The sequence below is a fragment of the Zingiber officinale genome, chromosome 2B, assembly GCF_018446385.1.
Source record: "Zingiber officinale cultivar Zhangliang chromosome 2B, Zo_v1.1, whole genome shotgun sequence".
In the NCBI taxonomy this organism is placed as follows: domain Eukaryota; kingdom Viridiplantae; phylum Streptophyta; class Magnoliopsida; order Zingiberales; family Zingiberaceae; genus Zingiber; species Zingiber officinale.
In genome coordinates this window covers 87,783,076-87,811,003 of record NC_055989.1, presented here as the reverse complement: position 1 = coordinate 87,811,003, position 27,928 = coordinate 87,783,076, and the positions used below count along the sequence as shown (strand labels likewise).

The 27,928-nt window shown below is 37.2% G+C and overlaps 3 protein-coding genes across 5 annotated transcripts; 1 reads left to right on the top strand and 2 right to left on the bottom strand.

Moving 5' to 3' along the window:
* The first annotated feature begins 379 nt into the window (after positions 1-379).
* Positions 380-5,108, top strand: LOC122046217 (UDP-D-apiose/UDP-D-xylose synthase 2-like). The gene is made up of 10 exons (XM_042606797.1): positions 380-547; positions 625-942; positions 1,173-1,265; positions 1,368-1,475; positions 3,768-3,882; positions 3,959-4,092; positions 4,183-4,284; positions 4,365-4,457; positions 4,542-4,677; positions 4,755-5,108. Exons 2-10 carry the CDS (start codon positions 664-666, stop codon positions 4,868-4,870), a joined length of 1,176 nt encoding a protein of 391 aa, XP_042462731.1. The 5' UTR covers positions 380-547; positions 625-663; the 3' UTR covers positions 4,871-5,108.
* A 362-nt stretch (positions 5,109-5,470) lies between these two features.
* Positions 5,471-14,196, bottom strand: LOC122048426 (serine/threonine-protein kinase AFC1-like). Its single transcript, XM_042609994.1, has 11 exons — positions 14,146-14,196; positions 13,805-13,948; positions 13,407-13,488; positions 13,180-13,293; positions 12,960-13,081; positions 12,775-12,895; positions 7,371-7,375; positions 6,109-6,165; positions 5,926-6,023; positions 5,761-5,842; positions 5,471-5,662 (listed from the first exon to the last, which is right to left on the bottom strand). The coding sequence occupies exons 1-11, from the start codon at positions 14,194-14,196 to the stop codon at positions 5,471-5,473; spliced, it is 1,068 nt and encodes a 355-aa protein (XP_042465928.1).
* A 2,954-nt stretch (positions 14,197-17,150) lies between these two features.
* LOC122046216 (DDT domain-containing protein PTM-like) lies at positions 17,151-26,431 on the bottom strand. Of its 3 annotated transcripts, XR_006130193.1 has the most exons (13): positions 26,055-26,431; positions 25,116-25,982; positions 24,351-25,010; positions 23,675-23,862; positions 23,404-23,586; positions 22,568-23,280; positions 20,234-20,522; positions 20,016-20,140; positions 19,454-19,923; positions 19,341-19,369; positions 18,752-19,240; positions 17,428-18,673; positions 17,151-17,319 (listed from the first exon to the last, which is right to left on the bottom strand). XR_006130193.1 is itself a non-coding variant. In XM_042606795.1 (12 exons), exons 2-12 carry the CDS (start codon positions 25,931-25,933, stop codon positions 17,691-17,693), a joined length of 4,947 nt encoding a protein of 1,648 aa, XP_042462729.1. In that variant the 5' UTR covers positions 25,934-25,982; positions 26,055-26,431; the 3' UTR covers positions 17,151-17,690. The 3 variants fall into 3 exon arrangements, 2 of the variants coding, with proteins under 2 accessions (XP_042462729.1, XP_042462730.1); XM_042606795.1 differs by having other exon boundaries at positions 17,151-18,673; XM_042606796.1 differs by having other exon boundaries at positions 17,151-18,673; positions 26,072-26,431.
* Positions 26,432-27,928: the final 1,497 nt, after the last annotated feature.

Below are 27,928 nucleotides of genomic sequence, written 5' to 3'. Positions count from 1 at the left end.
TAACAATGAAAAAACTCATGAAGAAATTTCACCACTATAGATGCCTAAGGGCATCACCGAGACACCAACGGAGCTTTTACAAGTTTATTTTGAGTTTTTTTTTTTTTTTACTTTCTCTTCGTGTCACTAAAAATTTAGAAGCGGGGTTTTATTTTTGGAACCCAACTTCTTAATATCTCTCTTTCTATTATTGGTAGGATAAAAAAAACAACTAAAAACCTGCCCTTCCCTAAATATGGCCCTTTTTTTAATTATCATCCTTATATTATTTCAACTATAAATGGTAACTTTTTTTTCTTTGGGAAAAATATATTCTAAATATAATATAAAATTTACACATGGATTGATGAACACAGGGCGGACGGCTTGGCGATAGATGACCGCGCGCTTACTGCCGCTGTGGCACATCGACGCAATCACTCGCTAAATCACCGCTCGAGACTCGTGGGTATTTAAATCGTCCACACCTATTCATCCCGAGGCATATGCGCTCTCTCTCTCCTCCGCTGCAACGCGTCGGCAGGCAGTGAATCGACGCCACCGAGAGGTTCGCTACTCCCTCCGCATTTCTTCTTCTTCTGCTGCTTCTTCTTTTTCTTCAATTTTGTTCTGTCGTTTTGGCAGATCTCGCAGGTAGAGAGAGGAATTTTGAGCATATCAGCTATGGCATCGGTTGCGAGGCTGGATCTTGACGGGAATCCGATCGAGCCGATGACGATCTGCATGATTGGGGCCGGGGGATTCATAGGCTCCCACCTGTGCGAGAAGCTGATGGCCGAGACGCCCCACACGGTGTTGGCAGTGGACGTCTACTGCGACAAGATCAAGCACCTACTCGACCCGGAGGAGGGGCAGGAGGCGTCGCGCGGCCGGATCCAGTTCCACCGCCTCAATATCAAGCACGATTCCAGACTGGAGGGGCTCATCAAGATGTCGGATTTAGTTAGTTCTCTTGCCCCGTGGAATAGATCTGATTCCGGATCTCTTCTTGCGTTTGCTTTTTTCAATGTGATTATGTGCGGTGCTGCTGCTGCATTTCTCTCTTTTTTTCGACCTCATCTTTGCTTTTCAGCGTCTTTTCCTTTGATCTAATGGTTTGAGTGAGTCTTTATTTCGTCATCATCGCAAGTCATCCTAATGTAGTTGTTGAACAAATTCTGTTCTCATTACAGACGATTAATCTGGCGGCAATCTGCACTCCTGCGGACTATAACACCCGTCCACTTGACACCATCTACAGCAATTTCATTGATGCTCTCCCAGTTGTGAGTTCTGAGATCCCTGCGCTTGTTCGTTTCCAGTTGGATTTTCTGTGTATTCTTCTTTGGTATTTGTGTGCTTTATTGTGACAAAATTTAGTTTTGCAGGTCAGGTATTGCTCAGAAAATAGCAAGCGTCTCATTCACTTCTCGACTTGTGAAGTTTATGGGAAAACGATAGGAAGCTTCCTGCCCAAGGACCATCCTCTTAGAAAGGTATCATTTACATTTCTAGATTTGGTTTAGAGATGACCCATGTTTACTATTCAGGTTGTGTTATGGACTTATGGCCATGCATGCAGTTGAGGTTCTTCTAAAACTGTGTATTTCAGGATGGGAGGTCTTGAACTTGAACTCCGATTGATTACTAATTAAAGGGATTTTTAAGTTGTGAAACTTCAAAATCCCAAGACCTTGAGATTTATTGTCTGCCAGCTGCCAAAATAAAGAAATTTTCAACTGTAAATTTGTTGAAAATATTATTTTCAGTCATCATGTTTTGGTCTTTTTTTATGCCAGGATTGGCTTAATTTCTTTGTCAATGACAACCTCCAATTTGAGTTTTTCCTGGTCTTAAGGACTTAAGTGGGTCAGGTTGACTTCCTATTCTATTTGAAGTTAGGCATCACAGTTTTTAGTTTCATTAATACAAGTTCCTAGATAATTTATTGAAACAAGTCAGACATCCATGAATTAGCACAGACTAAGTTTATAATAGAGCACTTTCCTCCATTGGAGATATTTAGTGAACTATCTTCAATACCTTTGTTGCTCAGTTTATGCAAATGTGGGCATCATTAAGTTTAACTTTGACTTGTTCGTGTTCATGTGTTCATGAGCTAAACTTGTCACATGTTCATGAACAATAGCAGAACTTGTTGGCTATTCAAGAAAGTTTAGCTCATGAACATTGACACACACTTGTAAGCTAAATTTCCGATAAGAAAGTTTGCTGTAAGCATGATTTTATCTACAAATATTATTAGAACATAGAAATTTATTAAAATTGGTGCCTAAAATCTAGACCTATATATGTGGTGGAAATTAATTGCATGTTTAATTCACTCGAAATAGTTTTTTTCCTATACTGACTTGAATTTGAGATTACTTGTGAGTGAAAGTGTGGCTCTCTAGGCTAGGACATGCTTGTATTATGGAAGCTTGAACATAATTTTTTAGCTCAGTTGAACTTGAGGTCAGCTTAGGTCAATATTATTTATAAATTATAACATTACTCAAAGATACTTTATGCCATTGCACATGCTACACAAGGAAAAACTGCATCCTATCCTATCTCTACAATCCAATATATGGTAGCAGCACATGAGCCAATCTCCAAAATAGTCAAGACTATAGCATGTTAGTGAGTTAATGCAAAATTGCTAGGGTCCAATTCAATGAAGTAAAAATATATTTTATCTATTCAGCCACTAATCTTCCTCTAATAAATTGATATGTTAATTGGGAAGAGAGTAAGGAGTGCATTAGCGAGAAATTTATGATCGTTATGATAATATTTTATTTTATGATTATTATGATAATAATCTATTTGATAACTTCTCTCCTAGAAAAGATCCATATTTGTGTATCTTTCTGCAATAGCATTCTGTTTTTGGTGTTAATCTTTTGTGGCTGTGTCAAACTGTATGATATTGTTCATGCTCATTCATGTTTTTTTTATATCAATTGCTTAGATGCATTTTTTTGATTTAATATGCAAAAGAGACAAATTGCTTTTGTATAGTTTGATTGGGTTAATTAATTTGATATAATGTGATAGAAATGATTTATTTTATATGGATTTCTTGTGTTGATTCATTTGATATATTGTAGGGTAGATGGAGACTTACATATATCATTACAAATGCATAATAATTGGATGCTTTTCTTGTTAGCATGTGTATCATAGTCGAGCTCTGTTACCGTTAGCATGTTTATATCTAATTGAAAATGTTGTGTCAAGTTAGATTTTTCTTTGTTTCTTAGCTTTTTGAAGTTCTACTTATTATTTTTTTATATTACATCAATATATGTCATATTTTATACAACTAATGTTTAGTAGGAATTAGTTATTTATTGGCTTGATAATCAATAAATAAGTTGATTTAGTTGTGTGACTCCTGTAGTCAATTTCCTTTGTTAGATCATCTCATGTATTTTGTCAAAGTATTTCTATGTTGAGGTACTAAAGAAATCCTAAGCTATTTTTGGAATGTCATCTTTTAGTATTGTTATCATGATAGGCACTTTGTGATCCATAAACCCTCAGGAAAATAAATCTATTTAAGTATGATGTGATAGGCCAATTTTTTAGATGAGTAAGAAAAGGTTAAAGGTTGGCACTATTACCTATGGGATAGAAGGGGAATGAGTGATCACGGCATGGTCCTTTCTTGTCCAAGATGGTTATTATCGCGTAGAGCGGAATTTGGCCATGATGCATATGTTATTTCTGTTGTATCTTTCTTCTTTGCTATACAGTTCCACTAATGAAAAATTACTGAATAGGAACCTGAGTTTTTTGTGCTCAAGGAAGATGCCTCCCCCTGTATTTTTGGTTCAATTGAGAAACAGAGGTGGTCTTATGCTTGTGCAAAGCAGCTTATTGAGAGGTTGATTTACGGTAGGTTTTCTTGCTAATTTACTATGGCTCAGTGGCTGTCTTTTTTCTCCTTACACTTTATCTGGATCATCTACAGCTGAGGGTGCAGAAAATGGTCTTGAGTTCACCATTGTGAGACCTTTCAATTGGATTGGACCGAGGATGGACTTCATTCCTGGGATTGATGGTCCTAGTGAGGGTGTTCCCAGGGTTCTTGCATGCTTCAGTAATGTGTGTGATATGCTTTGCTATGCCGAATGAAAAAAATTGATGTACTATTTTGCATGTATTATGGAACCTAGCTAGCTTTTGCTTGTGCAGAATCTGCTGCGCCGTGAGCCTTTGAAACTTGTTGATGGCGGTCAATCTCAACGAACATTTGTGTACATCAAGGATGCAATTGAAGCAGTTCTGCTGATGATAGTATGCAGTCTTTCCGTTTCTTCTTTATGCTTGTTATATTTTCACAAAGAGACAAGCAAAACCATTCTGGTCTCTCACAGGAAAATCCTGCTCGAGCTAACGGCCACATCTTTAACGTGGGAAATCCTAACAATGAAGCCACTGTAAAACAACTTGCTGAGATCATGACCCAGGTTTGTTATCACGCGATTCACTGCTTTAATTTTTGCTAAAACTCAAAAGGTTTTCAAATTATGTTGGCATTGTTTGATCCCCAGGTTTACGCAAAAGTATCAGGGGAGCCTCCTTTGGAGGTGCCTACAATTGATGTTAGCTCGAGAGAGTTCTATGGCGAAGGATACGATGATAGTGATAAAAGAATTCCGGACATGACAATTATTAATAAACAGCTTGGTATACACTTATTACCACCCATTTGATTTTCGAAGTTTTGAAGCGGAAACTTTATTATATGAACGATTCACTTGTAGGTTGGAACCCGAAAACATCTCTATGGGACTTGCTGGATTCCACATTGACTTACCAGCACAAGACCTATGCTGAAGCCATCAGGACGTCACTTGCAAAGCCTGCTGCATCCAGCTAGATGCTTGCTTTTCGTTTCTGCATATATATATATATATATATTGCAGATCATATAGATTTTGCTAGTGAGTTGCTACGTGCCATTCTTTCTATTGTGACTTTTATAACCAGCTTATGATCCATTTATTTATCGTGGGAAGTATCAGTTACCTAAGACAGGAATGTGGGTCTTTTGACAGCCTATAACAATTGATTACATTTGAACTTTTGAGGTGATGACTCAACTTTTATTTTATTCATTGATAGGTGGAAGGATCGAGTCAATTGCCTTTCAAGTCATTTGTTTGCTTGGAGATATTAAAAGAGTGGGTTTAAAATCATATTCACATTTTTTTTTCACAGTTAGTCTTTTTTTTATTGGCTGAATATTTAAATCGAAGCCTACTTTTCTATTCATGTTTCAATTATTAAAAAGCTACTTTGGAAATAAAAAATGTAGAATACACTGGAAGGATAAACTGTATGATTCACAAGGACAAATATAATTAACAGTGAACTCAGGTGAATATGGAAAATACAATGAATTAAATACAAGTTACAAAAGTAGAAGTAGAATTTACAAAAGCATTCATTCAGTTACATGTGATTACAACTACAAAGCTTAATAGCGAGCGAAGAAGGGATGTGTAAGTGCATCTCTGGCCTTGAGACGCTCAGCTGGATCGTAGCGGAGAAGCCTCTGAAGAAGGTCCACTAGATCATAATTAGCATTAGCAGAATCATTGATGTGGCTCATCACCAAATCTTGCAATTTCAAATTCAGAATGATGAGGAGGTTTGATTTGATTATTATCTGGACAACAACATATCTAATTTGAATGATGAGGAGGTTTGATTTGATTATTATCTGGACAACAACATATCTATCTAAAAAACTTCTTAATTTATTACCTCAACGGAATCCAACATGAAGATGTCTATCAATCTTTCCTGTGAAATATATTGTTTTGACGACTTCGATTCCAGTGCTTCCCTGTCGATGAACAATAGAGGTGAGAAAATAAGCACCACAATTTAATTAGAATAACAGAAACATGAGAGTTGAGATTGACATACTGGAGTGCGGTGTGTATTTGGCGTGGCAAGGGACCCAACATTGCCTCCATCATCACTAAGTGCTCCAAGTCTTGGGGAGTCCTAAAATACGCTCCACCCTGTTTTCATAATCATAAGAAATCAAACATTAAAATTTTAAACACATGTTTTTATCTACATTTTGGAAATTAAAGAAGCACTTACGGTGCAAAGTTCTATCAAAATGCAACCGATGCTCCACATATCGCAGGGATAGCTCCACTCATGAGTACAGTTGACAATTACCAATTGAATTAAAAAATGTAATTATCGATAGAATAATCAATTCCGTCGGTAAATATCGACTGATTTAAATTCAGTCGGCAATTTCCGACTGAATTAAATTCAGTCAATAATTTTGTCGTTATTTACAGAAATTTTTGTAGTGTCATTTCTTGTCAAAATTAAACGAGTTAAATCGCAGGGATAGCTCCACTCATGAGTGCAGTTGGCAATTACCAATTGAATTAAAAAATGTAATTATCGATAGAATAACCAATTCCGTCGGTAAATATCGACTGATTTAAATTTGTTGGTGCAATATCCCTTAGGTCAAGGTTGACTGGTTTGACCAAGCTTGAGTCTTGGTCATAGTTTCGATGTTTGACAATACATGTAGACACATGGACAATGCAGGTGCAGTTGTTCATATGGGGAGATTCTGATCAGGGACTTGTATTTGTTTCTTTGTATTTCCGCTGCGCATCCTTGAAGAAACAAGCAACGCCGAGCAACGAGCACGCGAAGAGCTATTCACCCCCCCCCCCTCTAGCTCACTTTTGGTCCTAACAAGTGGTATCAGAGCAAGGCCGCTCTTCACCGGAATCATCGCCGGAAGGGTTAAGCATAACAAGAAAAGCTAGAGGGTGAAGAAGTTGGAGCAAATTCTTCAAGTTCATGATTTTATCAAGCTCAACTTCAAGATGCAATTCCAAGATGGACTTGGATTTGACACAAGGGTGGCTCCACCATATTTATCTACAAGCTTCGATTCTTGGAAATCAAGAATCGAAAATTTTCTTATGATGGAGATAGAGCAATTGTTTGCTCTTATGGAAGGTTTCAAAGCTCCAACAAACTCCAAGGACAAGCTTCTCAAGAAAAGCAAATGGAGCTCGGAGCAAGTCCAAAGGTGCAAGACAAATGACAAAGTGACCAAGCTTTTGGTCAATTTATTGCCAAGCACCATCCTTTGCAAAATTGGAGAGTTTGAAGATGCAAAGGAACTATGGAGCAAATTGGCCAAGCTTCATGAAGAGATCCCCTCCACTGTACAAGATCATGAAGAATCCAGAGAGGGTGACTCTGTGGAGCAAGACCAAGAGGAGGACTCAAAGGTTGAGAGATGCTCAACCTCCGAAGAAGAGGAAATCCAAGAAGCTTCATCCTCAAGGGAATGCAACGAAGGGAACAAGGAGGGAGCATACTCCTTGTTTCATATTCAAGATGATGAAGCCTCCACCTCTAGGATTGAGGGGGAGCAATTCTTGGTGACACCGGATCAAGAAGAAGGAGAAGCTTCTACATCCGGGTCAAGAGAAGAAGAGGTGGAAGAAGATTCTACCTCCACAAGTCAAGAAAAATCAAATGGAGGGGGATCAAGGTCCGATCAAGAGGAAGCTTCTACCTCCGGATCCAAAGGAAAAGATGTCACCCCTACAAGCAAAGGTACAAATATTTCAATTAATAATAAAAATCATATTATATGCTTTGAATGTAGGGAACATGGGCACTACAAGAGCAAGTGCCCCAAATTGGTCAAGAAAATGGGCCAAATGGCACAAAAAGGCAAGGAGAAGCTCAAGGAGACCATTCCCGGAACAAAGAAGAGCAAGGAGCACATTGTGTGCTTCTTGTGCAACCAAAAGGGGAATTACCGAAGTCAATGCCCCAAGGGGAAGAAGATGGTCAAGGCTCAAGGAGGCATTAGTCAAGGGGGAGCCTCCAAGGTAAAGAAGAAGGTAACATTTATTGAGCCTACCCCTTTAAGTTATGGTAAAAAGCATGATAGTTCTATTTTTTATCATTTTAATGCTATTTACCATAAGAATAGAGAGCATGGTAAAATTAAGGAAAATAATGTAGTTTACCATGCTAAAACTACCACACCTAGGATTAGGAAGGTAGATAAAAATCTAGGCAATCACACTAAGGACCTTAGCTACAAGCCTAGAAATAAAAATGCTCATAAATTTAATGGAAAACCAAAAACTAAGGACTTAGTGATAGAAAATCAAGTCTTGAGGTCAAGGCTTGATAAAATGGAAAAGACCCTAAAAAGGATGGAAAATATCCTAAAAGAGCAAAATGAGCATAGCCTAGGTCTAGGAGCACAAAAGTCATCCAATGGCCATAGAGGTTTGGGATACAAACCAAAGGCTAAGAAGGATGTGCTCTCTTACCATAGAGTTCCATATAGTTATGGAACAAACCCTAGGTCTAGTGGTCAAGACAAGAATACTAGGAAAGTCATCCCTAAGAGTATGTTTACAATAAATGTGACTAAGACTTCTAAGAAGTCTAAGAAAGTCACTAACAAGGTCACAAGGGAGGCTATCCCTAGAGTTGACCTAGAAAATGTGACCAAGGCTTCTAAGAAGCCCAACAAGGTCACTAGGAAGGTATCTAGGGAAGTTATCCCTAGTGAGTACCTAGAGCATCCAAGGAGCACCAATAGGTGTTGGGTTCCTAAGAGCATCTTCTCTACCCCATAGATGGGTTAGAGAGTGTCAACTCCGATTAGAAGGGTAGTTAACCCAACTTTGAGGAAATTGACACTCAAGGAGCATTTTCAAGGTTTTTGTTAACCTTTGAAAATGGAATGGAACTATTGTTTACTCCTTAAAAGAGTAAAATGTGCCTAATGGTGGAAAATTTGATTTTATCTTAAAATGGCACAAATTGGGAAAACCTTGAGAAATACCAAGTTGGGATTTTGGTATTCTCTTGGAAATTTAAGGCAATCCGGGCCTTGATTTATGTAATCACTCTTGAAGAAAAATGGAATATGCCAACATTTGAGGACATGCTTAATTTTTAAGTGGCATAAACAAATCAAGAGAAATAGAAATGTCAATTTAAGTTTTGGCATTTCTTTGAAGCATTTAGGGCAATCTAGGTTCAACGGTTTAAGTTAAAAATAGTGGTATTTTGAGTTTAGCTAAGTGGTTAAGGATACTTAGATAGGAAATCTAGGTATATTTTATTTATGCTAAACCTTGCCATGATTGTTTGCCCATAATATGCCATGACATCATATTTTATTTGGATTTTGCATTCATGTTTTATTATGAAAAATCTAAAAATACCATGTCATGACATTCATACATCATGTAGTTATAGGATATTTTCTTTAGAAAATTATTTCATTTTGATGTATGCCATAACATAATCATGCATTAAGTTTAATTCCTTGTAATTAAGGACAAATGACATTTAACAACACTTATTAACAAGTGACATCCTAGGTGGATGTCTAATATCTCTAAAATACCTAGATAGATATGCATGATCCCTAGATTAGGGCAAAACCAAAATTTACATCTCACAAAGACCTATAAGATGACTTGTATGTGTTTTGTGCACAATAGATATAAGTGAGATGTTAGGATGATGAACAAAACTCAACATGTTGACTTAGTGCATTTCCTTGAGTTTTAAGTTCATCAAAGCACATAGTTATGTGTTTTCCCATCATTGGGAAAGCTAATGTACAAGTCATGTGCATTATGCCCAAGGAACATGATGGGATATTGGTTTTGAAAATGTTTTTAAAATGCTTTTTGAAAACCTTGGTGAAGGCTATCTTTTGATAGTAATCACCATTGAATAGTTAGACACAAACCTGAAGAAAACACTAAAGTTTTTGCAAGTTTTCAAGTTTGTGTTAATCGTTGAAAATATGATGTATTTTCATAGAAAACTATTTTTCCTTGATAGTATATACCCTAAATAATGTCTACACAAATTTTCACGATTTTTAGAATTTTGTAGAATTTTCTAGGGGTTTCTGAAGTTGGCTGATTTTGAAATTCAGCAACTATCAGAGCTCCGATCGATCCATGGATCGATTGGAGTGCCTGAATCGATCCGTGGATCGATTCAGAAGGCATTTCTCGCGAGCAGAAGCTCTCTGGATCGATCAGCCGATCGATCCAAGAAGACTGAATCGATCCGTGGATCGATTCAGAAGGGTTCAATCGATTGGAACCCAACTCTAATCGATCGAAGATGCTAATTTTGGCTGGGAAGGTCTGATTTCAGCATCTTTGAACCTATTTTAGTCTAGGTAACTATTCCAAACCCCTAAAAATACATTTGTATACATAAAACGGGTGTTTTCATGTGAAAACAAGGATGGATTGGTTAAGGAAGGCTAAGTTGAAGTTTAGGTTGAGGTTTGTTTCAGATTTTGAATATTTGAACCTCAAAACTTCTACAATTGGGTTTCTTAAAGTTTTAGGGATTCCAGGTCATTGTTGGTGCAATGACAGAAGTTACCACCATGTCTTTAGGGGGAGGTACTCTTTAAAGGCATGAAAATTATGTTTCATGAACCTTGGAAGGTGGTTAACCTTCCGTTAAGAACATGCTCAAGGTTGAGCGTTTGAACTTTAATGGGGAGTGGATATCCTCATTGTTCAAGTGGTTTCAAGTGGATAATGCTCAAGGATGGGCATTTGCCTACATTGAGGAAGAAATGTAGGGTTAAGAATAAATGAAGGGTATGGGACCTTCATTTAGGTTATTGGACTTTGTTAATGCTCAAGGGTGAGCATTGGTGAAAATGAAGGGTATGGAACCTTCATTATCGTGTTGGTCACTTGTGAACAACGACGAGCAACTCTTCAGGGGGAGAGTTTTTCAACAATGGGGCATTTGTTGAAGTGTGCCCAAACTTGAGGCACGGGTTGATGTGTGCTCAAAGATGGGTTGATGTGTGCCAATAGGGGGAGAATGTGTGGTTTAAGTTAGGTCTCCATTACCTATGGGGGAGGTAATAGGGGGAGAATGAAGGGAACCAACATTCATATTTTGGCATGAATGGAGTTAAGGCTATGGGATTAGCTTAACTCAGAATGGTCCAAACTTAAAGGTATTGTCAAACATCAAAAAGGGGGAGATTGTTGGTGCAATATCCCTTAGGTCAAGGTTGACTGGTTTGACCAAGCTTGAGTCTTGGTCATAGTTTCGATATTTGACAATACATGTAGACACATGGACAATGCAGGTGCAGTTGTTCATATGGGGAGATTCTGATCAGGGACTGATCAGTGTTGAATGAAGAAGAGTCAAGTAGGTATACTTGACTGGAAGGAAATCCTGGTGAGTGAAGCCAGGTGAAAGTCCTAGTGAGTGAAGCTAGGCAGATGGAAATCCTGGTGAGTGAAGCCAGGTGAAAGACCTAGTGAGTGAAGCTAGGCAGATTGGAAGTCCTGGTGAGTGAAGCCAGGCAGAAGGAAAGTCCTGGTGAGTGAAGCCAGGTGAAAGACCTAGTGAGTGAAGCTAGGCAGATTGAAAATCCTAGTGAGTGAAGCTAGGTGAAAGTCCAAGTAGGTCAAAAGAGTGACTGGATACTTGGCACGAAAGAAAAGTCCAAGTGGGTCAAAGGGATTGACCGGACACTTGGTGAGGGAGTCCTAGCAGGTCAAGGGAGTGACTAGATGCTAGGCATGACGTACCAACAGGTTAAGGTTGACCGGATGTTGGTTTGGGATTTGGTTTTGGGCAAAAACCAGGCTCTGGATCGATCAGTGGATCGATCCAGACCTTTCCCAGTGACAGAAAGCCTCTGGATCGATCAGTGGATCGATCCAGAGGTCCCAATCGATCAGTGGATCGATTGGGACGATGCTGCTTCGCGCGATAAGCGCTGGATCGATCCATAGATCGATCCAGGCGTTTTTCCAGAGCACAGAGGCGCTCTGGATCGATCCGTGGATCGATCCAAAGCCTCCCCGATCGATTGGGAATAATTGAATCGATCGGGATCCGACCGTTGCGTTGTATTTGAGCCGCAGGCGAGCGTTGTCTTCGGCATCTCTCTTCACCGATTCATTTCAGATCTTCACCAGCTCCTCCACAGCTCTTCTCAAGCTCGAGATCGCCAGTTCTTGAAGGTTCTTGGAGGCTCTTCCAAGTCAAGAGGCGGATCAAAGCAAGAAGAAGAAACTAGGGTTAGGGTTTGTGCACTCATTGTAAGCTTGTAAGCTTGTATTTCTTTACTACCCTTTCTTCTTCTTGTATTGAGTCTTGTAGGACTTCTCCGCCCTTGGTAGTTACCATAAAGGAGAGTTTCATCAGTGGAGGGTGCGTGCGTTGTGTGGATCCTTGGATTAGTCACCTCCCTTGGAGGTGGATACCAAGTAAAATCCAAGTGTTAGCGTGGTTGTATTTGTTTCTTTGTATTTCCGCTGCGCATCCTTGAAGAAACAAGCAACGCCGAGCAACGAGCACGCGAAGAGCTATTCACCCCCCCCTCCCCCCCCCTCTAGCTCACTTTTGGTCCTAACAAAATTCAGTCGGCAATTTCCGACTGAATTAAATTCAGTCAATAATTCCGTCGTTATTTACAGAAATTCTTGTAGTATCATTTCTTGTCAAAATTAAACGAGTTAAATCGTAGGGATAGCCCCACTCATGAGTGCAGTTGGCAATTACCAATTGAATTAAAAAAATATAATTATCGATAGAATAACTAATTCCGTCGGTAAATATCGACTGATTTAAATTCAATCGGCAATTTCCGACTAAATTGAATTCAGTCAATAATTAGAATAACATAATACACAATTAACAATAATAACATATATGATAAAATAAGTTTTTAATTATCAAGAATGACTTCAGGTGCACGGTAAGGCCTCGTCGTGATCAAATGTCTATGTTTCTGATACCCAGATGTCGAACTTCCAAAATCTATGACTTTGATAGCATTTGATGTCGGTAGATGCTGCAAAAGGGAAAAGTAAAAGAATTTAATGAGTAAGAAAAGACTCAATTCAAATAAATGAAGCCAAATTGCATTGAGACGATCGAGAACTAACCTTATGATCAGAAATCGTCATGAAGTCCGAGGAGACCAAGAGAATATTTTCGGGCTTTAGATCCGTATGAATAAATTGTAGCTCGTGCATGACTATAATGAGAAATAAAAACAAGAACCGTCTTAATTAGTCTATAATTCTAAAGTGTCTTCTCTTGATAACTACAGAAAGTAGCTAATGTTTCACAAACCTGCAATAGACTTCAGTAGCTGCCTGCCAATATCGCGGACTAGATCAAGTGGCAAAGATCCATAGCTATTCTTCCGAAGAAGATCATGTAGACTAAGGCCGAGCTTCTCAAACACTTACATATTTGAAACATAATTAATTAAGCTTGTTATTATAAAAAAAAAAATTAAACATGATTAATTAATATAACAAATTAAAAGATGAATTAGTAATTAGCTAGTGTTTTACATCTTGGTGTCAGAGAGGCCTCAATCCCAAATATATAGTGTCCGTCTTCGTTAGTGATGACTTTGGCAGGTGGAAGATTAATCTGTACGCGCGCGCGTAAACATAAGTATACAACTTGTTTATTACATTATTTTAACATGAAAGGAAATAAAATCTCATATTAATTAATAATGTGATTTGATGATTAAAAATAAATCAAGGGAGGAAGTTTCAAATGTTTTAACAAAATTATTCAACTGTCAATTTGTAACAGAATTAATGACAGTCAAAAAAAACTGGATAGTTGTCGTTTATGAATCAAAATAAACATTAATTAATTCACTGTGAAATTATAGATTAACATGAAAATATAATTATCAACAAATAAAATAAAATAAATGAAATGAAATGAAATTTACCTGTGGAGGAGGAGGAGGAAAATGAAATTTAACCTGTGGAGGAGTAACATTAAGATCCCAGCAGAATGGCGACCAATTCACTATTCCTAGATTCTTCATCTCCAGATCTTCGTCAGTGATGACTTTTGCCAGTGGAAGATTAATCTAAGTATATATAAACTCTTGTTAATTAATACACTAATCTCATAAGATTTTATGATCTAGAAAAATAAAATAAAATAAAATAAAATCTTAAAACAGTGCAATACGATCATGCATCGGAATACAATAGAATTAAAATAAAAAATGATCAAACCTAATTAAAGAGATGTATGCCAAAAAACGAAGAAAACGAAATAAACCTGTGGAGGAAGAGTGTTAAGATCAAAGCAGCATGACGACGCCATCGCCATTGCTGGATTCTCCACCTCGATCGATCGGAGGATTCAATTCGCCGAAAGGAGGAATATAATAGTTTGAATCCCAAGAAACAAGATCAAACAAGTTGTTAATTCACTTCAGATTAAGCTTATCACATCTATTTATATTTGAATTTTTTTTCTGTTAAATTATTTTAGCGCCATAAAAGAATTACACTATTGTTAATCTTACCGCCACTGATATTAATTATACTTGATTTTAAACAAGCTAAGTTTGACAATTTCAGCCAATAGAAGCATTACACAATTGTTTATTCATCTGATTTTAAGCTCACCCCCACTGTTTTTATTTGAAAATTTTCTTATTTTTAATTATTTTCTTACCTATAATTAATTAGGTTGTATGTAATTCCGAATAATTAGCTGTAGTTAAATGGATTTTATGGGAGTTCATTAGATTCTTGATGTTATAACAATTAATTTTAAAAACTCTGTTAAGTTATTTGACTTCGTCTATCTGCAATTAATTAAAGAAATAAATTTGCTTTCAAAATAATACTTTATTGTAATCATAAGAAAACTATAATTTGTTCATCGATAATAAATTTTTAACTTTAATTTCATTTCGGGTGTAGTTCCAAAAAATAATAGTTATTAAACTACTTATTAAAATCCAAATTTATATATAAAAAAAATTCTCAATTTTGTTCTTTAAAAAAAGACGGACAAACTTAGAGCTTAATAGTGATTAATTTTTATTTATTTATTTATCAAATTTATTCAATATTATTTATTAAAAAATTTATTCCTCAACAAATAATGCTGTCGTCGTCTTTATAAATTAATTAAATATTTATCTAATTCAAACTTATATTATTTTTTAATTTCTAACAAATAATTTTAAATTATAAAAATATATAAATTTTATGTACTTAAATAAAAAAATTAAGAAATAAATTTATCTTATTTATTCATAAATAATTTATGAAATTTTCTCATAACAGTTAAACAAATCAAGCTAGCTAGTATGTTTATATAGACTATCGAGCTAATCTAACTAACCAATCTAATCAAGGAAAAGACATCAACTTTTCCTTAAAATTAGTTATAAAGAAAGAGCAACGGTCATTGAACTATATCGAAATCAAGCCTCTTGAGCGACTTTGTTATAGGCTAGGATGGTGTCTTCGGCTCCTTTCCTACTTCCTTCTTGGGCAAGAGCGCCGAGATGAGGAGATTCGCCGGTGATAATCCTAAGAAACTACTCCACTCTTTTAAATTTTGACTATGAACCTAAACCATTAGAAGAAATGAGGCCAATGTGGCTACCAAATTTTAGAGCAAAGTTTGGAAGGATCGATCCATCCACAATCAACCACTCTAACCCAAGTTTACGCGAACCACCTTTTAAATTTCATTGTCGACGACCATATGCAACTCGCACTATAAGTCTCAGCACTCGACGAATTAGATCGAACTATTAGTGGCGTTTGATTTAGAGGTTTGGGAATGAGGGAATGGATTCATTCCTAAATCTTGTGTTTGGTTGATGGGAATGAAATCAAGATTTTGGAATAAAATCTAAAAATTTGGGTATGGATGAAAATCACTCATTTCCTTGGATTTTGATGGAATGGAAATAAGAATTAAGTTTTGGATAAAAATATCCTTAGTATATTTGTTTAATTTTTTTTTTCATTTCACTCTCTCTCCTTGTTCTCTCTCATCATACTTTCTCTCCCCTCATTCTATCATCACATTTTCTCTAACAACATACTTTCTCTCTCCTCATTCTCTCTCATCACACACTCTCTCATTATTTTCTCTCTCTTCATTCTCTCATCATACTTTCTCTCTCCTCAATCTCTCTTTTACTGTACTCTCTCTTCATATTTTATCTTATCATACTTTATATCTCTTCATTCTCTTTATCACACTCTCTCTCCTCATTCTCTCATCACACATTCTCTACCATTTTCTCTCTGTATTCTCTCTCATCACATACTCTCTCTCATTATTTTCTCTCTTCATTCTCTTCTCATTTTTCATCATACTTTCTCTCTCCTTAATCTCTCTTATCATATCTCTCTCCATATTTTCTCTCATCACATTTTCTCTTCTCATTTTCTCTCATCACACTTTCCCTCTCTTCATTTTTTTCAATCATACTTTCTCGCTCATCACATTTTCTCATCATATTTTTTCTTCTCAATCTCTCATTTTCTCTCATCACAATTTCTCTCTCTTTATTTTTTCCCATTACTCTCTCTCTCAACACTTTCTCTCATATCATATTTTTTCTCTTCTCAATCTCTCCTATCACATTCTCTCTTCTCATTTTCTCTCATCACATTTTTCCTCTCTTCATTTTTTCCCATCACACTTTTTCTCTCATCATACTTTCTCTCTCATCATTTTCTCTCATCATATATTTCTCTCACATTCAACTTTCTCTTCCATCTAATTTTTTCTCTAATTTTCCTCTAAGGGTAAAAAAAAAAAATCATTCCGATTAAAAATATTCAACTCACCAAACATTAATTTTAAAAATGATACCCAAGCTCATACCCATTCTCATTCCACAATACTATGATATTCATTCCTATTCTAATTCCTAGGAGAGAACTAAATACCACCTTAATCTCACAAATGCTTTTGTTTGTCTAATCCAGTAGGATCTTATATGACTGTCCACTTCTATGGTATGAATTACTCTCATCCAAAGACAACTCATGCTAATCGGAGTTTTCGTAAGATGCAAACCTAGACATTGCTTTCATATCCTGTCAAATAGATTCTTGATAGTTTATGTTATTGCTGTTGGTATCGAAATCTAAGTCGTCAAATGCCTCCCTCCAACCTCAAATTAGCAACACTCTTGCACAAAATTCAAAAGACATCGAGAAGGAAATCAAATGAATCACTCCAATTTCATCTTAGTGCTCCACCAGAGATACAGTTGCATCAATTGTTCATTAAGAATGGAATTTTGCTTTCATAAATTGCTTCATTCACTCGCTGAGGCATATCTGAACAAACAGAAATTGCACAGAAACACAAGTTCACTAGCATAAGGAAGAGCACACTCGTTACCGAAGATAAAATGATTTCGTATTTCTTCTCTTTCTCTCAGGTAGTTTGCACCTACAGAGTACACTGTAACAAAAAAAAAAATTATCAGATGTACTACTACAAAGGCATCCAGCTTTCCTCGTCCAGTCACCCTTTCAGATTCATTATCCACAAAGCGAAAAGATCACCTACCAGGTAAGCTGTTGGCCAAAAACTGCATGTACGATATGCTAAAATCTAGATGCAAAACATCCGATCCCATTCCATAAGTTTGCAAATGGTATAGTACTTCATATAAGCAATGAATAAGACTTTATATGGCATATCGTTGGCGCATAAGTAGCATCCAGTAGAGTTTTGGTCCCAAGTTACCTTTGCTAGAGTTATCTGACCATGTCCAGAAAAACCAACAAGGTATGGGCTTCAACAGAACCAGCATAAGGTATTCATATCTTCTAGCACCAATCTCGACATCTTCCACATCTCCAATTTGTTCCGCCAGAAGGCTCCTCATCTTCGACCCAAGGAGAACAATGTGAATGAATGAGCTGCCCACAAACCTCACAGAGAAGATCAGCAGGGGGTTCATCGAGCTTACAAATGTTACATAACAGATTATGAACTGCACTTCCTTTGTTTTCCATGTCTTCCTCAGCTAAATACACACCTTGCGGCCCTAATTCAGCATATTTGAGTTCTTCATACGATCCGATCTTGCCGCAACCTGACAGGCAACCAATACCTCCAGCATTAGTAGGGTCATCGGATATATCTGCTCGATCATTCTCAGATGCCAACAGCTCTGTGAATGAGAAATAGGTTTGTGGTTCATAGTCCTCGGCATCTTCGTATGTTTGATCATCATTCCATTGGTCGTCACACTTAAAATCATTAAAGGAAACAGCTCCACAGCTTGCACTGTCTTGATAATCATATGATGTTAACATTTCAGAAGAGTTGGCAAATATCTTATCATTTGTCACAGAGAAAGTATAGTCATCTATTTCACATGGAATGCTATTCCTTGCTGGAGACTGACTAACAGAACATAAATCCGTTGTGGCAGTCGTGTGGGGTCTTCTGACAGACAATTTCTGCTGGCTATTATGCTCTGGTTTAGGCACACTCAGGTGAACTGCAGCTTCCATTGTTTGTATTTGTTCAATAATTCCAGAGGAACGAGGCAGAAGATCACCATTAATTACAGATAAACCTTCCTTTGCAACGGAAGAGGCAGCAACAGATCTGTGTGCTAATGTAGAATTGTCTGGCATGGTACTTTTAAGTCTATTTCTATTTTGTACAAAGTTTAGCTCAGGTTTCTTACAGTCATACGGGCACTTGGGGGAGGCTTTTCTTCGGCATCTGCAGCATTTGAACCCAACAAGATCAAAGATTTGGGCTTCCTCAAGTTCCAAAGCATCCGCATGGTACCAATCTGCAAATATAAAGAACAGTAGTTAAGTAAAGGTTATTGGTATATAATAATAGATTATGCTATTTATCGTATACTTACTTAGGCACTTCTCACAGCGAATGTACATCAGGTCAGATCTGTAAGGAGCATTGCAAAGGCAACAAGTTGGTTTTCTTGAGGAATCTAAGCCTTCTGTTTTTCTCAGAACAATATTTACCAGTCTGAAATCCTGACCACCATTGTCATCATTCCCATTCTTCCGCTTCCAAATGAGACCATATGTACTGGTTGTTGCTCGCTTACTCTTGCCTTCTTTCTTAGAACTAGGAACTAATATATTTTTTCCTTGAACCACCACCTTAGCAGTAGACCCAATAGTGTTGAGTGCTGTCATTGGAAGCATTATTTTCTTATGAGAAAGAGACTGATCTTGAATTCCTTTAGAAAGATGAGTGTTACGGATCTCCATACGACTTGCATTAAGAGCTGCAGTCTTATCATGATAGCATATTCTGCATGTGATATTGAAAGCTAAAGAGGATCCCGTTCGATCAATCAAGGGTATTGCACAATCCTTATGACATTTACCTAAAAATTTACAAAGAAATAAATCCCTTTAATTTCTTATCCATTGGAAATTTCAAATTTCAGGGAATCTAAAAGATGTAGGGTCTCAGCATTTTCATACCTTGGCAAATACTGCATGTGCTAGCGTCCCTTTAATTCAATAGGAAAAAAAATAAAGTAAGTTGGCGGTTAATAATTTATTTAGCTTGAAAACTAACTCAAGATTTAAATTACCTTAAATTAACATCTCCTTTGCATGAGGCACAGGAACTGTTGCTAGGTTTGTCTCCTTTGTGTAATAGATAATAAAATACATCTCTTGGCCGAAATTTTAGTTGCTTTTCCTGAAACTTTGGTCGAGCATGTATACCTAATGTCACTGAACCAGGCAACAGTTTTTCATGAATTCTCTCTTCATAATCTTTGATCAAATATAACGGTACATGATTCTCAGAGAACCAGGATTTGCTATTTTCGCTGTCAATACTTTCCTTTTCCAAAACATTCTTCATTACACGTAAAGGGATATGCTTCTGGCTAGAGAAAATAAGGGCATATATTATCTTATTTCCAATAGACCGCTTATCACATATGACTACATTTCTGAAAGCTGAAGCATCACCGTCTAGACCCCTCCCATCTAAATTGGCTTGATCTGGAGGAACAAGATCTTTCCATCTTATATGAGCATCCAAATATCTAACCTGATAATCCCAAGCCAGAAATAAAAAGGTTTGTCAAAAAAAAGAAGAGTGAAATAACAAAAGCTAAGATAACAAAATGATGTAGAACGAACTTGTAGAGCAAGCTGAGAGGTATTTTTGCACATTTGAACAGCAGCTCTCCAAGCAAATTGTCGGCTTCTTCTAGGAAGCTCAAGACTTTCAGAATAGCAAATATCAGGTATCCGTTTAAAGCCACCTATCATGACACATGTTTCAGAGGTAATTGGAAGTATCCTTATAGAATAGCAGGGAATTAATAGAGAAAAGAACCTTTGCTAAGTAATTTTACCTTGTCGAGCTGCTTTTTTGACCAAAGAACTGGGAAGAGTCTCAGTCTGAAGAACAATCTTTGAGAGCTTCCCCCCGCGCCACCATTGCACATCTTTCCTGCTACTCTCTGATGATGCAAGTGCAGATTCAGATGCTAATTGTTTCTTGCTCCGCCTTCCTGGCCCACGCTTTTGACTTGGCCCATTGAGAGATGAACAAATTGTTGTAGCAGGAAACTTGAGTAGCCCATCATTCAGCAGTTTGAACCAGGTTCCAGAAAAGGCAATTGAACGAATACTCTGCTCAAGCTGCATCAGAGGGTCAAAAAACATTTCTTATTCAAGTTTGATACTCCAGAAAATAGGTTAATGACAATAATAAACAGAAATCCTTGGATGAACAAGCATAAATGAAATGACAAGAATGCAAAGTATCCATAATTCAACAATAGCAAACTGGCTACAACTATTTTAGGGACAACGACATAGAGTTATTGATCTCTATATAAAGATCTTCCACCAACCATGTGGTCTAAGTGAAATTTGTGGTGGCACTAGAGATCTCAGTAAAAAACCAACAATAAGCTTTGAGTTCAACAATTAGGATCAGTTAGGAAAATTTTAGAGGGAAAATGCACAAAGGGTAAAATTAAAAAAAAAAATCCACATCCCAGTCATAAAGCACTTCTGCATTCATTCATCATAACCAAGAGAACACGTTACATTTTAAATTGGCAAGAAATTTCCAGTATCCTGCACCTATAAACACATTTTTGGAGACTAGGTAAAGCATAATCAGCAAAAAATACAAACCCAGGTTCCAAAGTTCATTCCCAATTCAAGACACAATCCCACAAAATCACATCATGCCTTTTCCAAATTAAGAGTGCTGAGTTATTTGCAATTCCAAGAAGATTAGTTCAAGAAGAGAAAAAAAAACAAATAACAGATAGGAAATTGTATTGGCTAAAATTCTTATCTTCTCAAAGTTAAATTAATGATGAGAGCCTAGCCTGTTTACTGGGCAATTAGGAACCTGTATGAAACTATTGGCAGCAACATAAGCATGGAAATTTTGGATTCGTTTGTTTTGCAAATGTTCTATCCATTCAGTTGCCAGTTGGGTTTTATCAGTTCCTAAAAAATTCAATGCAGAACATTCTTCCATTGACATTCCACCTCTCTTACTGCTCTCTCTCTCCTTATATGTAAAACAGAGATAATGATCACTCTGCATCAGAACAACCAGGAACTTCAAGCAGCCAAAAGCCATCTAGTCAAAAAGTCCTAGGATATGACCTTCAAAATAAGTCATCTGATCTTATCCAAAGTAGCTGGTGAACATTCTGCAGTAAAATTGGATATTCCTCAAGATGGCTTGGGTAGACAAGGCAAATGTTACCTGTAGAGGCATAAACTGATATAGGCCCTTGAGGACTGTCATGGATAGGTAGAATCCCAAAGGATACATGGATATGTAAACTAAAATTGTTATGCAAGATCATATATTAACACAAAAACTATTTGGAAGGTGTGTGGAGCTTCTCCAAAGTAAATTGGCCAGAATGAAGTCATTCAATCCATAATTTGGCAGGCCATGCTTTTTTATTGCTACTGCATATGGGAGATGGATTCTGTCTAATAGTGCAAGCCAGATGCAGGTTGCAATAGTCAGAATGCAGTAATTGAATTGACCTTGTCAATGCCACTCAACAACTATACAAATCTATTCAGCAGAAAAGCAGATGTAGACCCAAGACCAACACTGCTAAAGCAACTTACTGCTGCATCTTAAACCAAAATTAGGATACATTGAAATTTGAATTTTTATTTAGCTAAACCTACTTATGTCAGTAACTCAGACACCCAAGTTATAGCAAAACCATGATAATTAAACAGAAACCTCATGTTTTAAGTTTCATCCTCAAATTTAAACTCTAGGCTCCTACACCACAAGCTCATTAATATTTTTAGGACACCATGAGAGAAGGTAATGAATGACAGAGAACCACTGCATCATTCAGCTCTACACCATTCCTTGATTATATCTCTGGACTCTGATATAAAGGTCTTCCTGGCCAAGTGGGAAATTTGATGGTTGCAGTTGTTGTTTGTCGTGGGAAAAAGATTATTCTAGAGTAATTTTCCAACATTTTGGTGTTGACATCTTTTAGTGGATGGTATATTACATATTGGCTAATTAAAAATATAATAACCATTGGAAATAATCAATTATCATAACTTAAAGAGCAATTCTTGGTTCCAATATAAGAGCACTAGAGGATTTCTTATTGCTTTGGCAAATTCGAAGAGATAATAGTAATATAAGGAAATTTAAAAAATAGTGAACTCACTTCGAGCAATAGGATTTTCAAGACTCTACAACTAGAGGCTTCTCGGATTTTTCTACGCCATTGTAGATTATAGTTTGCATCTAGCAATAACCCATCAATTAGGCCATGCAATGTCTCTTCGATGTTTGCTACATATGCTGCAATGGTAGGGAAGTGAGTTTCACAATGCTTAGTTGGACGAAATCCAGTATTATTTCTTGCAGACCCTTTTAGGGCATTTGCAGCAGCTAAATTCAAGAAGCACCCTTTTCTGTTTGTAATTGAACCTTTACATGCAATGCACCATCCACATCTTTCTCTCGGGACATCCAATAGTTTCTTCTCAAAGGATGGCCACAAGAAGTACATCGTAGCTTCAGTAAATGCTTTCATTTGCAATGAAATGATTGCCGCTGGAGTTTTCCGTGAGTTGGAAGAAACATGAGTTTCAGAAAATCGCTTCTCTTCTGTACTAAGAACAGCTAAATTTGCAGCAGCTGATGCAGCAACATCACCATGAATATACTGGTTCCCATAAACTTGAGGGTTGAAGGAAGTTCTACCATTTCTAGTCTTCTCATTCCTGATCTGAATCCCGTACCTGCTTCCATCAGATAACCCAACTGCATAACCCTTGTTGAAGACATGGGAAGTACCAGAATCTCCCCTACTCGTTAAACTTTCATTTGTTGAAATGCAACTTGAAATGTCAGGTGTTGTTAATCTATGAGTACCTGATCACAATTTTAAGGATGACATAATCATGGAAATAGATACTTTGCCAAATTGCTTACTTGACATTGTGAAAAAAAAAAAGTGGCCATTCTCAGTAATAACATCTAGAGAAAATTGCTCACCATTGAGATATGACAGGGTTTCAAGCGAAGTTAATTCTGTCTTCCTTATAGCAACATTTTGCTTTGTTGTATTGGGTTGCATCTCTGGGAACCTGGACTGTGTTATTGAGTTCAACACAGAAGTGTGGGATCTAGCTTCCATATCAGAACTGCTCTCTCTGTCTGTACACACATTGTTTCCCTCTGTATTATTGATAAATATCTTAATTTAGAATTCAAGATAATACAGAAGATCAAATAAGAAGTTTATTTTTAACTAGATAATAATTACCCATGGGTTTAGCTTGTCCAGTCTCCAAACTGTTTGCTGGAATCTCCCAAAATTTTAAAATTCCATCACAGATATGAGCATATGATGATGCATTCCCCCTAACTGAGGACAACAAGCTTAACACCTTGCTGATATCAGCTTTGTTGTAGTATCTACAGAATGGATCTGCATCCAAAACTGCACCGATCCTGCAGTATTATTTCAACAGCATCAAATAGGAAATCTAGCGACTGATGAATCTAACTAGCCAATGTTGCAAACAGACATACTGAATGATTATAAGTTCTAATGAAAAACATCAGAAACATCCTAAGAGTCTAAAACTACCTGTTGGTAATAAAAGTAGCTAATATATGCCTAGTGTCACAAACATTTGTGGCTTGTGAAACATGAGAAAATATATACATAAATAAGACCTAACTTGTGTATATGCACCTTGGGAAAAGTGAGAGGAATGTGGCATAAACAAGTTCAAATAGAAACAATGGTAGAAATAACAGAAAGTTAGGAAGATGCTCAAAAACACATCTGAAGAGAACTTTAATTCGAACTAATGATTGGCTTCTTCAGATATTTTTTGTGTTACCATGCACTTACTATCAGAAATCGAATAACATTTTATAGGTAAAATTAATGGTTATGTTAATATACTATTGCTGCAGGTAAAACATCTTACACAAGCAAGTAATTGCAAGAGGCCAGGAATATCCGTCCACACACATCAGTTCCAAAATATTCAGCTCCTTTAATTCCCCTTCCTACTTTGATAGATGCAGGACAATTCTTATCAACCACACATTCTGGACAAAACCACTGCCCAGAAGGTAGAAAAGCTTTATTCAGACCAATACACCTAGAATGGTATGCAGAGGGGCACCCATCACAACAAATCAAAGTGCCATCCATTCCACATAGCTGACATTCATCACTGTTGCCATCTATATTACCAGTGGATGTGTCTGCTTCAGATTCTGTTATTTTCAAAGTTGTTACTTGTGCAACTGGCACCTTAGCAGAAATCCTGGAAGATCTAGATCGCACATTGCATGGACCACTGTCTAAAGGATGGCTAAGATCAAGGTTGTCTTCTTCATCATCCTCCAAGTCCTCACGCATTTCAAGTTCAGTTCTGATTTCTGCAGAATCTATTACATCATCGCATAGTATTTGCAAAATTTTGAGTTTTGCAGTGACAGGAAGTCTGTAATATTCACCATCTGACAGTATGGTGCCATATCCTTTCCCTTCCAGACTTCTCATATATCCCATTAGGTAGAGATATTCTGTAACAAAAGCTGGCCATGTCAATGCATCAAGCAAACTCCAGTCATAGTGTCTGTGAATTTTGAGGAAAGTGAAAAATATGAGTGTGGCATCCTAAGAAAACAAACTACAAGCTACATAAAAAAATAAGAAGAAGAAGAATACAAGAAAAAACAACCTTAAACATCTAGAGGCAAGCTCCGATCCCTCAGAAGAAACAACTTGAATATGACGCCTCAAGGCACGCAATAGTTGTAGATGAATGGCATCCAGCAAAGAATTTTGAACCATACAATTAAGGGATCCAACAAAATCATCCATTCCAAAGGGAGATAAATACAATTGAACACTAAGTGATCTTAAAAATCCATATACAGAGAATAAATAGCTGATTGACTCCTCAGGAATAGCAATGTCGCCGGAAGATGGAGGCAAATCTAAAATATGGCATTCTGCTAAAGCAACTGAACAAGAAGCCTGCATATAATCAGGAGAATTATTAGAAGAGTTAGCATCTTCAGAGAGTTCTGAGTCCAACCTCTCGGAAGAAGTCCCACTTCCGCCAGAAGCATTAGGCACATTATTCATCAACCTCTTCCCCGGAGAAGACATATTTGGCTCCGTGGAATCGGAAGATACCAGAAAGTCAAGCTTCCTCTTCTTACAGCTAATCTTCAAATTGGAGCTAGTACTGCCATCCTCAGCGACTATAATCTTGGAGAGTAAGAAAGAATCCAAATCTTCCCGAGTCCCATCTTCATAGACAACAGAGTACAATCTACTTTCATGGTCATAAGATGCGACCTTACCAACAAGTGCTTTCTTGACTCCAGAAATCACCTTGCTCGCATAGCTACCAACAAGAGCAGCAGCATTTTCACCAGAGACCTCCTCCTCAGTCTTGCAAACGTCGGATAGGGGATCAATCGGCTCTTTAGTGGTGTTCTGTGCCTCCATGTTCTCTTCTGGATCAATGTCCATAACAACCGAGCCCATTGTACAGAGTAGAGAATAGAACTAACTAAAGATGCCCTTCAATTGCATACTAGAAGAGAGAAGAGTCTCAATTAGAACAACCATAAAAGTAAAAATAAAAATAAAAGGGAAGAATACGTACAGAAACCCTAGACGCACATGGAGAGTGAACTGAAGAGGCATGAAAAGGCCAAGATCAAACTTTGCACTGCGTCCTGAAGCAGGCAGTGCCAAGGATGAGAAGATGCCAGAAAAAACAGAAGATAGACGCACGTAAAACGCTTCCCTCTCGCACGACGCCCTCGTCACCGCATCTTCCTCGATCTCAGCGTCGACGGAGTGAAAGCGAGAGGCGCAGAGAGAAGTTCGATCTATGCAACGGAGGAAGCCCGAGGGGCGGAGCGAGGGTTCAGATACGCCGATCGAGGAGCGGCTGCGGCAGAGGGGAGCACCTCGCTGTGCCCTAGCTTTTCTTAGGACAAAAAAAGGGGGAGATAGAGGGCCGTGACGCCACCATGGTTACCGCCATGGTTGAGCGGGTTCAAAAACTCGCTCCGGTCCACCCCCACTCAGTGACTCGGCCGAGCCACGCACGCGCGTAACCGTTCCGGCGTGCTCGACTCGGTTTCCGGACAATTTTACCCCTAACCGAACCCCAACCGCAATCGCGAGCCTGTCGGGCCGCTGCGCGACTCTACGAGCTCCTAAAAAATATAAACCGGCGTCGTTCAAAAATTCAAATTGGGAGATGGACGACGAGGAAAATAACGGCTACGTAATTTGTTACAACAAACACGAAAAACGCCATGGAGATTATTTGGGGAAAAAAAAAACTACTAGAAGCTTCATGTTTGTAATCTACAATTTAACATCTCTCGATCCATATCGCATTCGAGCACTCGTAATTTTACGATGTTAGTAGATGTTTTTCTTAAGATTAAGAGAAAGAAAGTAATGGATTAATGGAATTATTTAGGATTATAGACCCGTAATATGATGTAAGATTATCCCTAATAATAAAGTTAGTTTAAGTAGTCTTGGAATTAGTCATGTACATAGTTGAGCACTTTAGGCTCTAAAAACATATAGATTAAATAAGAGGCTTATGGATAGGAGATAGTGGTGATGCTCCAAAGTAGAGGGGGCACCATACGATGGTAGGAGGCAAACTAGATTTCCCATGCAGCGAGGATTTGAATCTGGGCGTTTTCAAACGTCTACGGAGCTCAAATTACTAGCGATGTTAGAGAATTACTAGTGATGCTAGAATGTCCGTCAATTAGAAATCAAAAAAGAGAAAACCATGGCTTCTTTGATTATATACATAATGAAAAGTGTACACAATAAGATGTTTATATAGTCGGGTTAAATTCCAAAATATCCTTAATAGCTAATAAATATAAAAGTCTAATAATAATAACAATAATAATAATAATATAATTTAACATCTGCTTTTAAATTTATGATGATACAATTAGAAGTATTGAGAATTTGTCAGATAAGAAACGAAAGCATAAGACATAATGTGTTTTAGTAAACATAACAGCAATCTGTACATTAGAAGGAACGAATGACAATATGATGGTTCCAAGCTGAAGATGATGACGAGTAATGTGACAATCAATTTCAATATATTTCGTTTGCTCATAAAAATTGAATTGTACATAATTTAAATAACATTCTAATTATCACAAAATAACGGAATACGTTGATGAAGAGAGATAGATGTATCCGTAAACAATTAGCGTAATCAAATTATCTCACAAGTAGTTGAGGACATAACACGATACTCAACTTCTAGGAAAGATCTAGAAATAACATCGTATTTTTTTACTCTTCCAAAAATTGAAAGAATCACTAAGAAAAACGCAAAAGTCAGTGATAGATTTGCAATCCATAGGATCACCATCCCAATCAACATTAGAGTATGTGCACAGCTCCATAGATAAATTAGAATAAAATAAAAAGCTTTGAAATTGAGTGCCCCCAAAATACTTGAGAATACAAAGAACAGCA

What these genes read in the sequence shown, in the direction of transcription:
- LOC122046216 (XM_042606795.1), bottom strand. Translation starts at nt 25,933, where the DNA reads ATGGGCTCGGTTGTTATGGACATTGATCCAGAAGAGAACATGGAGGCA. An exon ending in TCTTGCAATTACTTGCTTGT is followed by an intron (nt 23,863 to 24,350) that starts GTAAGATGTTTT and finishes ATAATACTGCAG; the next exon opens with GATCGGTGCAGTTTTGGATG. An exon ending in AAAGGAGATGTTAATTTAAG is followed by an intron (nt 19,370 to 19,453) that starts GTAATTTAAATC and finishes ATTGAATTAAAG; the next exon opens with GGACGCTAGCACATGCAGTA.
- LOC122046217 (XM_042606797.1), top strand. Translation starts at nt 664, where the DNA reads ATGGCATCGGTTGCGAGGCTGGATCTTGACGGGAATCCGATCGAGCCG. An exon ending in TTGCTGAGATCATGACCCAG is followed by an intron (nt 4,458 to 4,541) that starts GTTTGTTATCAC and finishes TTTGATCCCCAG; the next exon opens with GTTTACGCAAAAGTATCAGG. An exon ending in AATTATTAATAAACAGCTTG is followed by an intron (nt 4,678 to 4,754) that starts GTATACACTTAT and finishes ATTCACTTGTAG; the next exon opens with GTTGGAACCCGAAAACATCT.
- LOC122048426 (XM_042609994.1), bottom strand. Translation starts at nt 14,196, where the DNA reads ATGGCGATGGCGTCGTCATGCTGCTTTGATCTTAACACTCTTCCTCCA. An exon ending in GATCGTCTCAATGCAATTTG is followed by an intron (nt 12,896 to 12,959) that starts GCTTCATTTATT and finishes TCCCTTTTGCAG; the next exon opens with CATCTACCGACATCAAATGC. An exon ending in TCATGTTGGATTCCGTTGAG is followed by an intron (nt 5,663 to 5,760) that starts GTAATAAATTAA and finishes GTTGTTGTCCAG; the next exon opens with ATAATAATCAAATCAAACCT.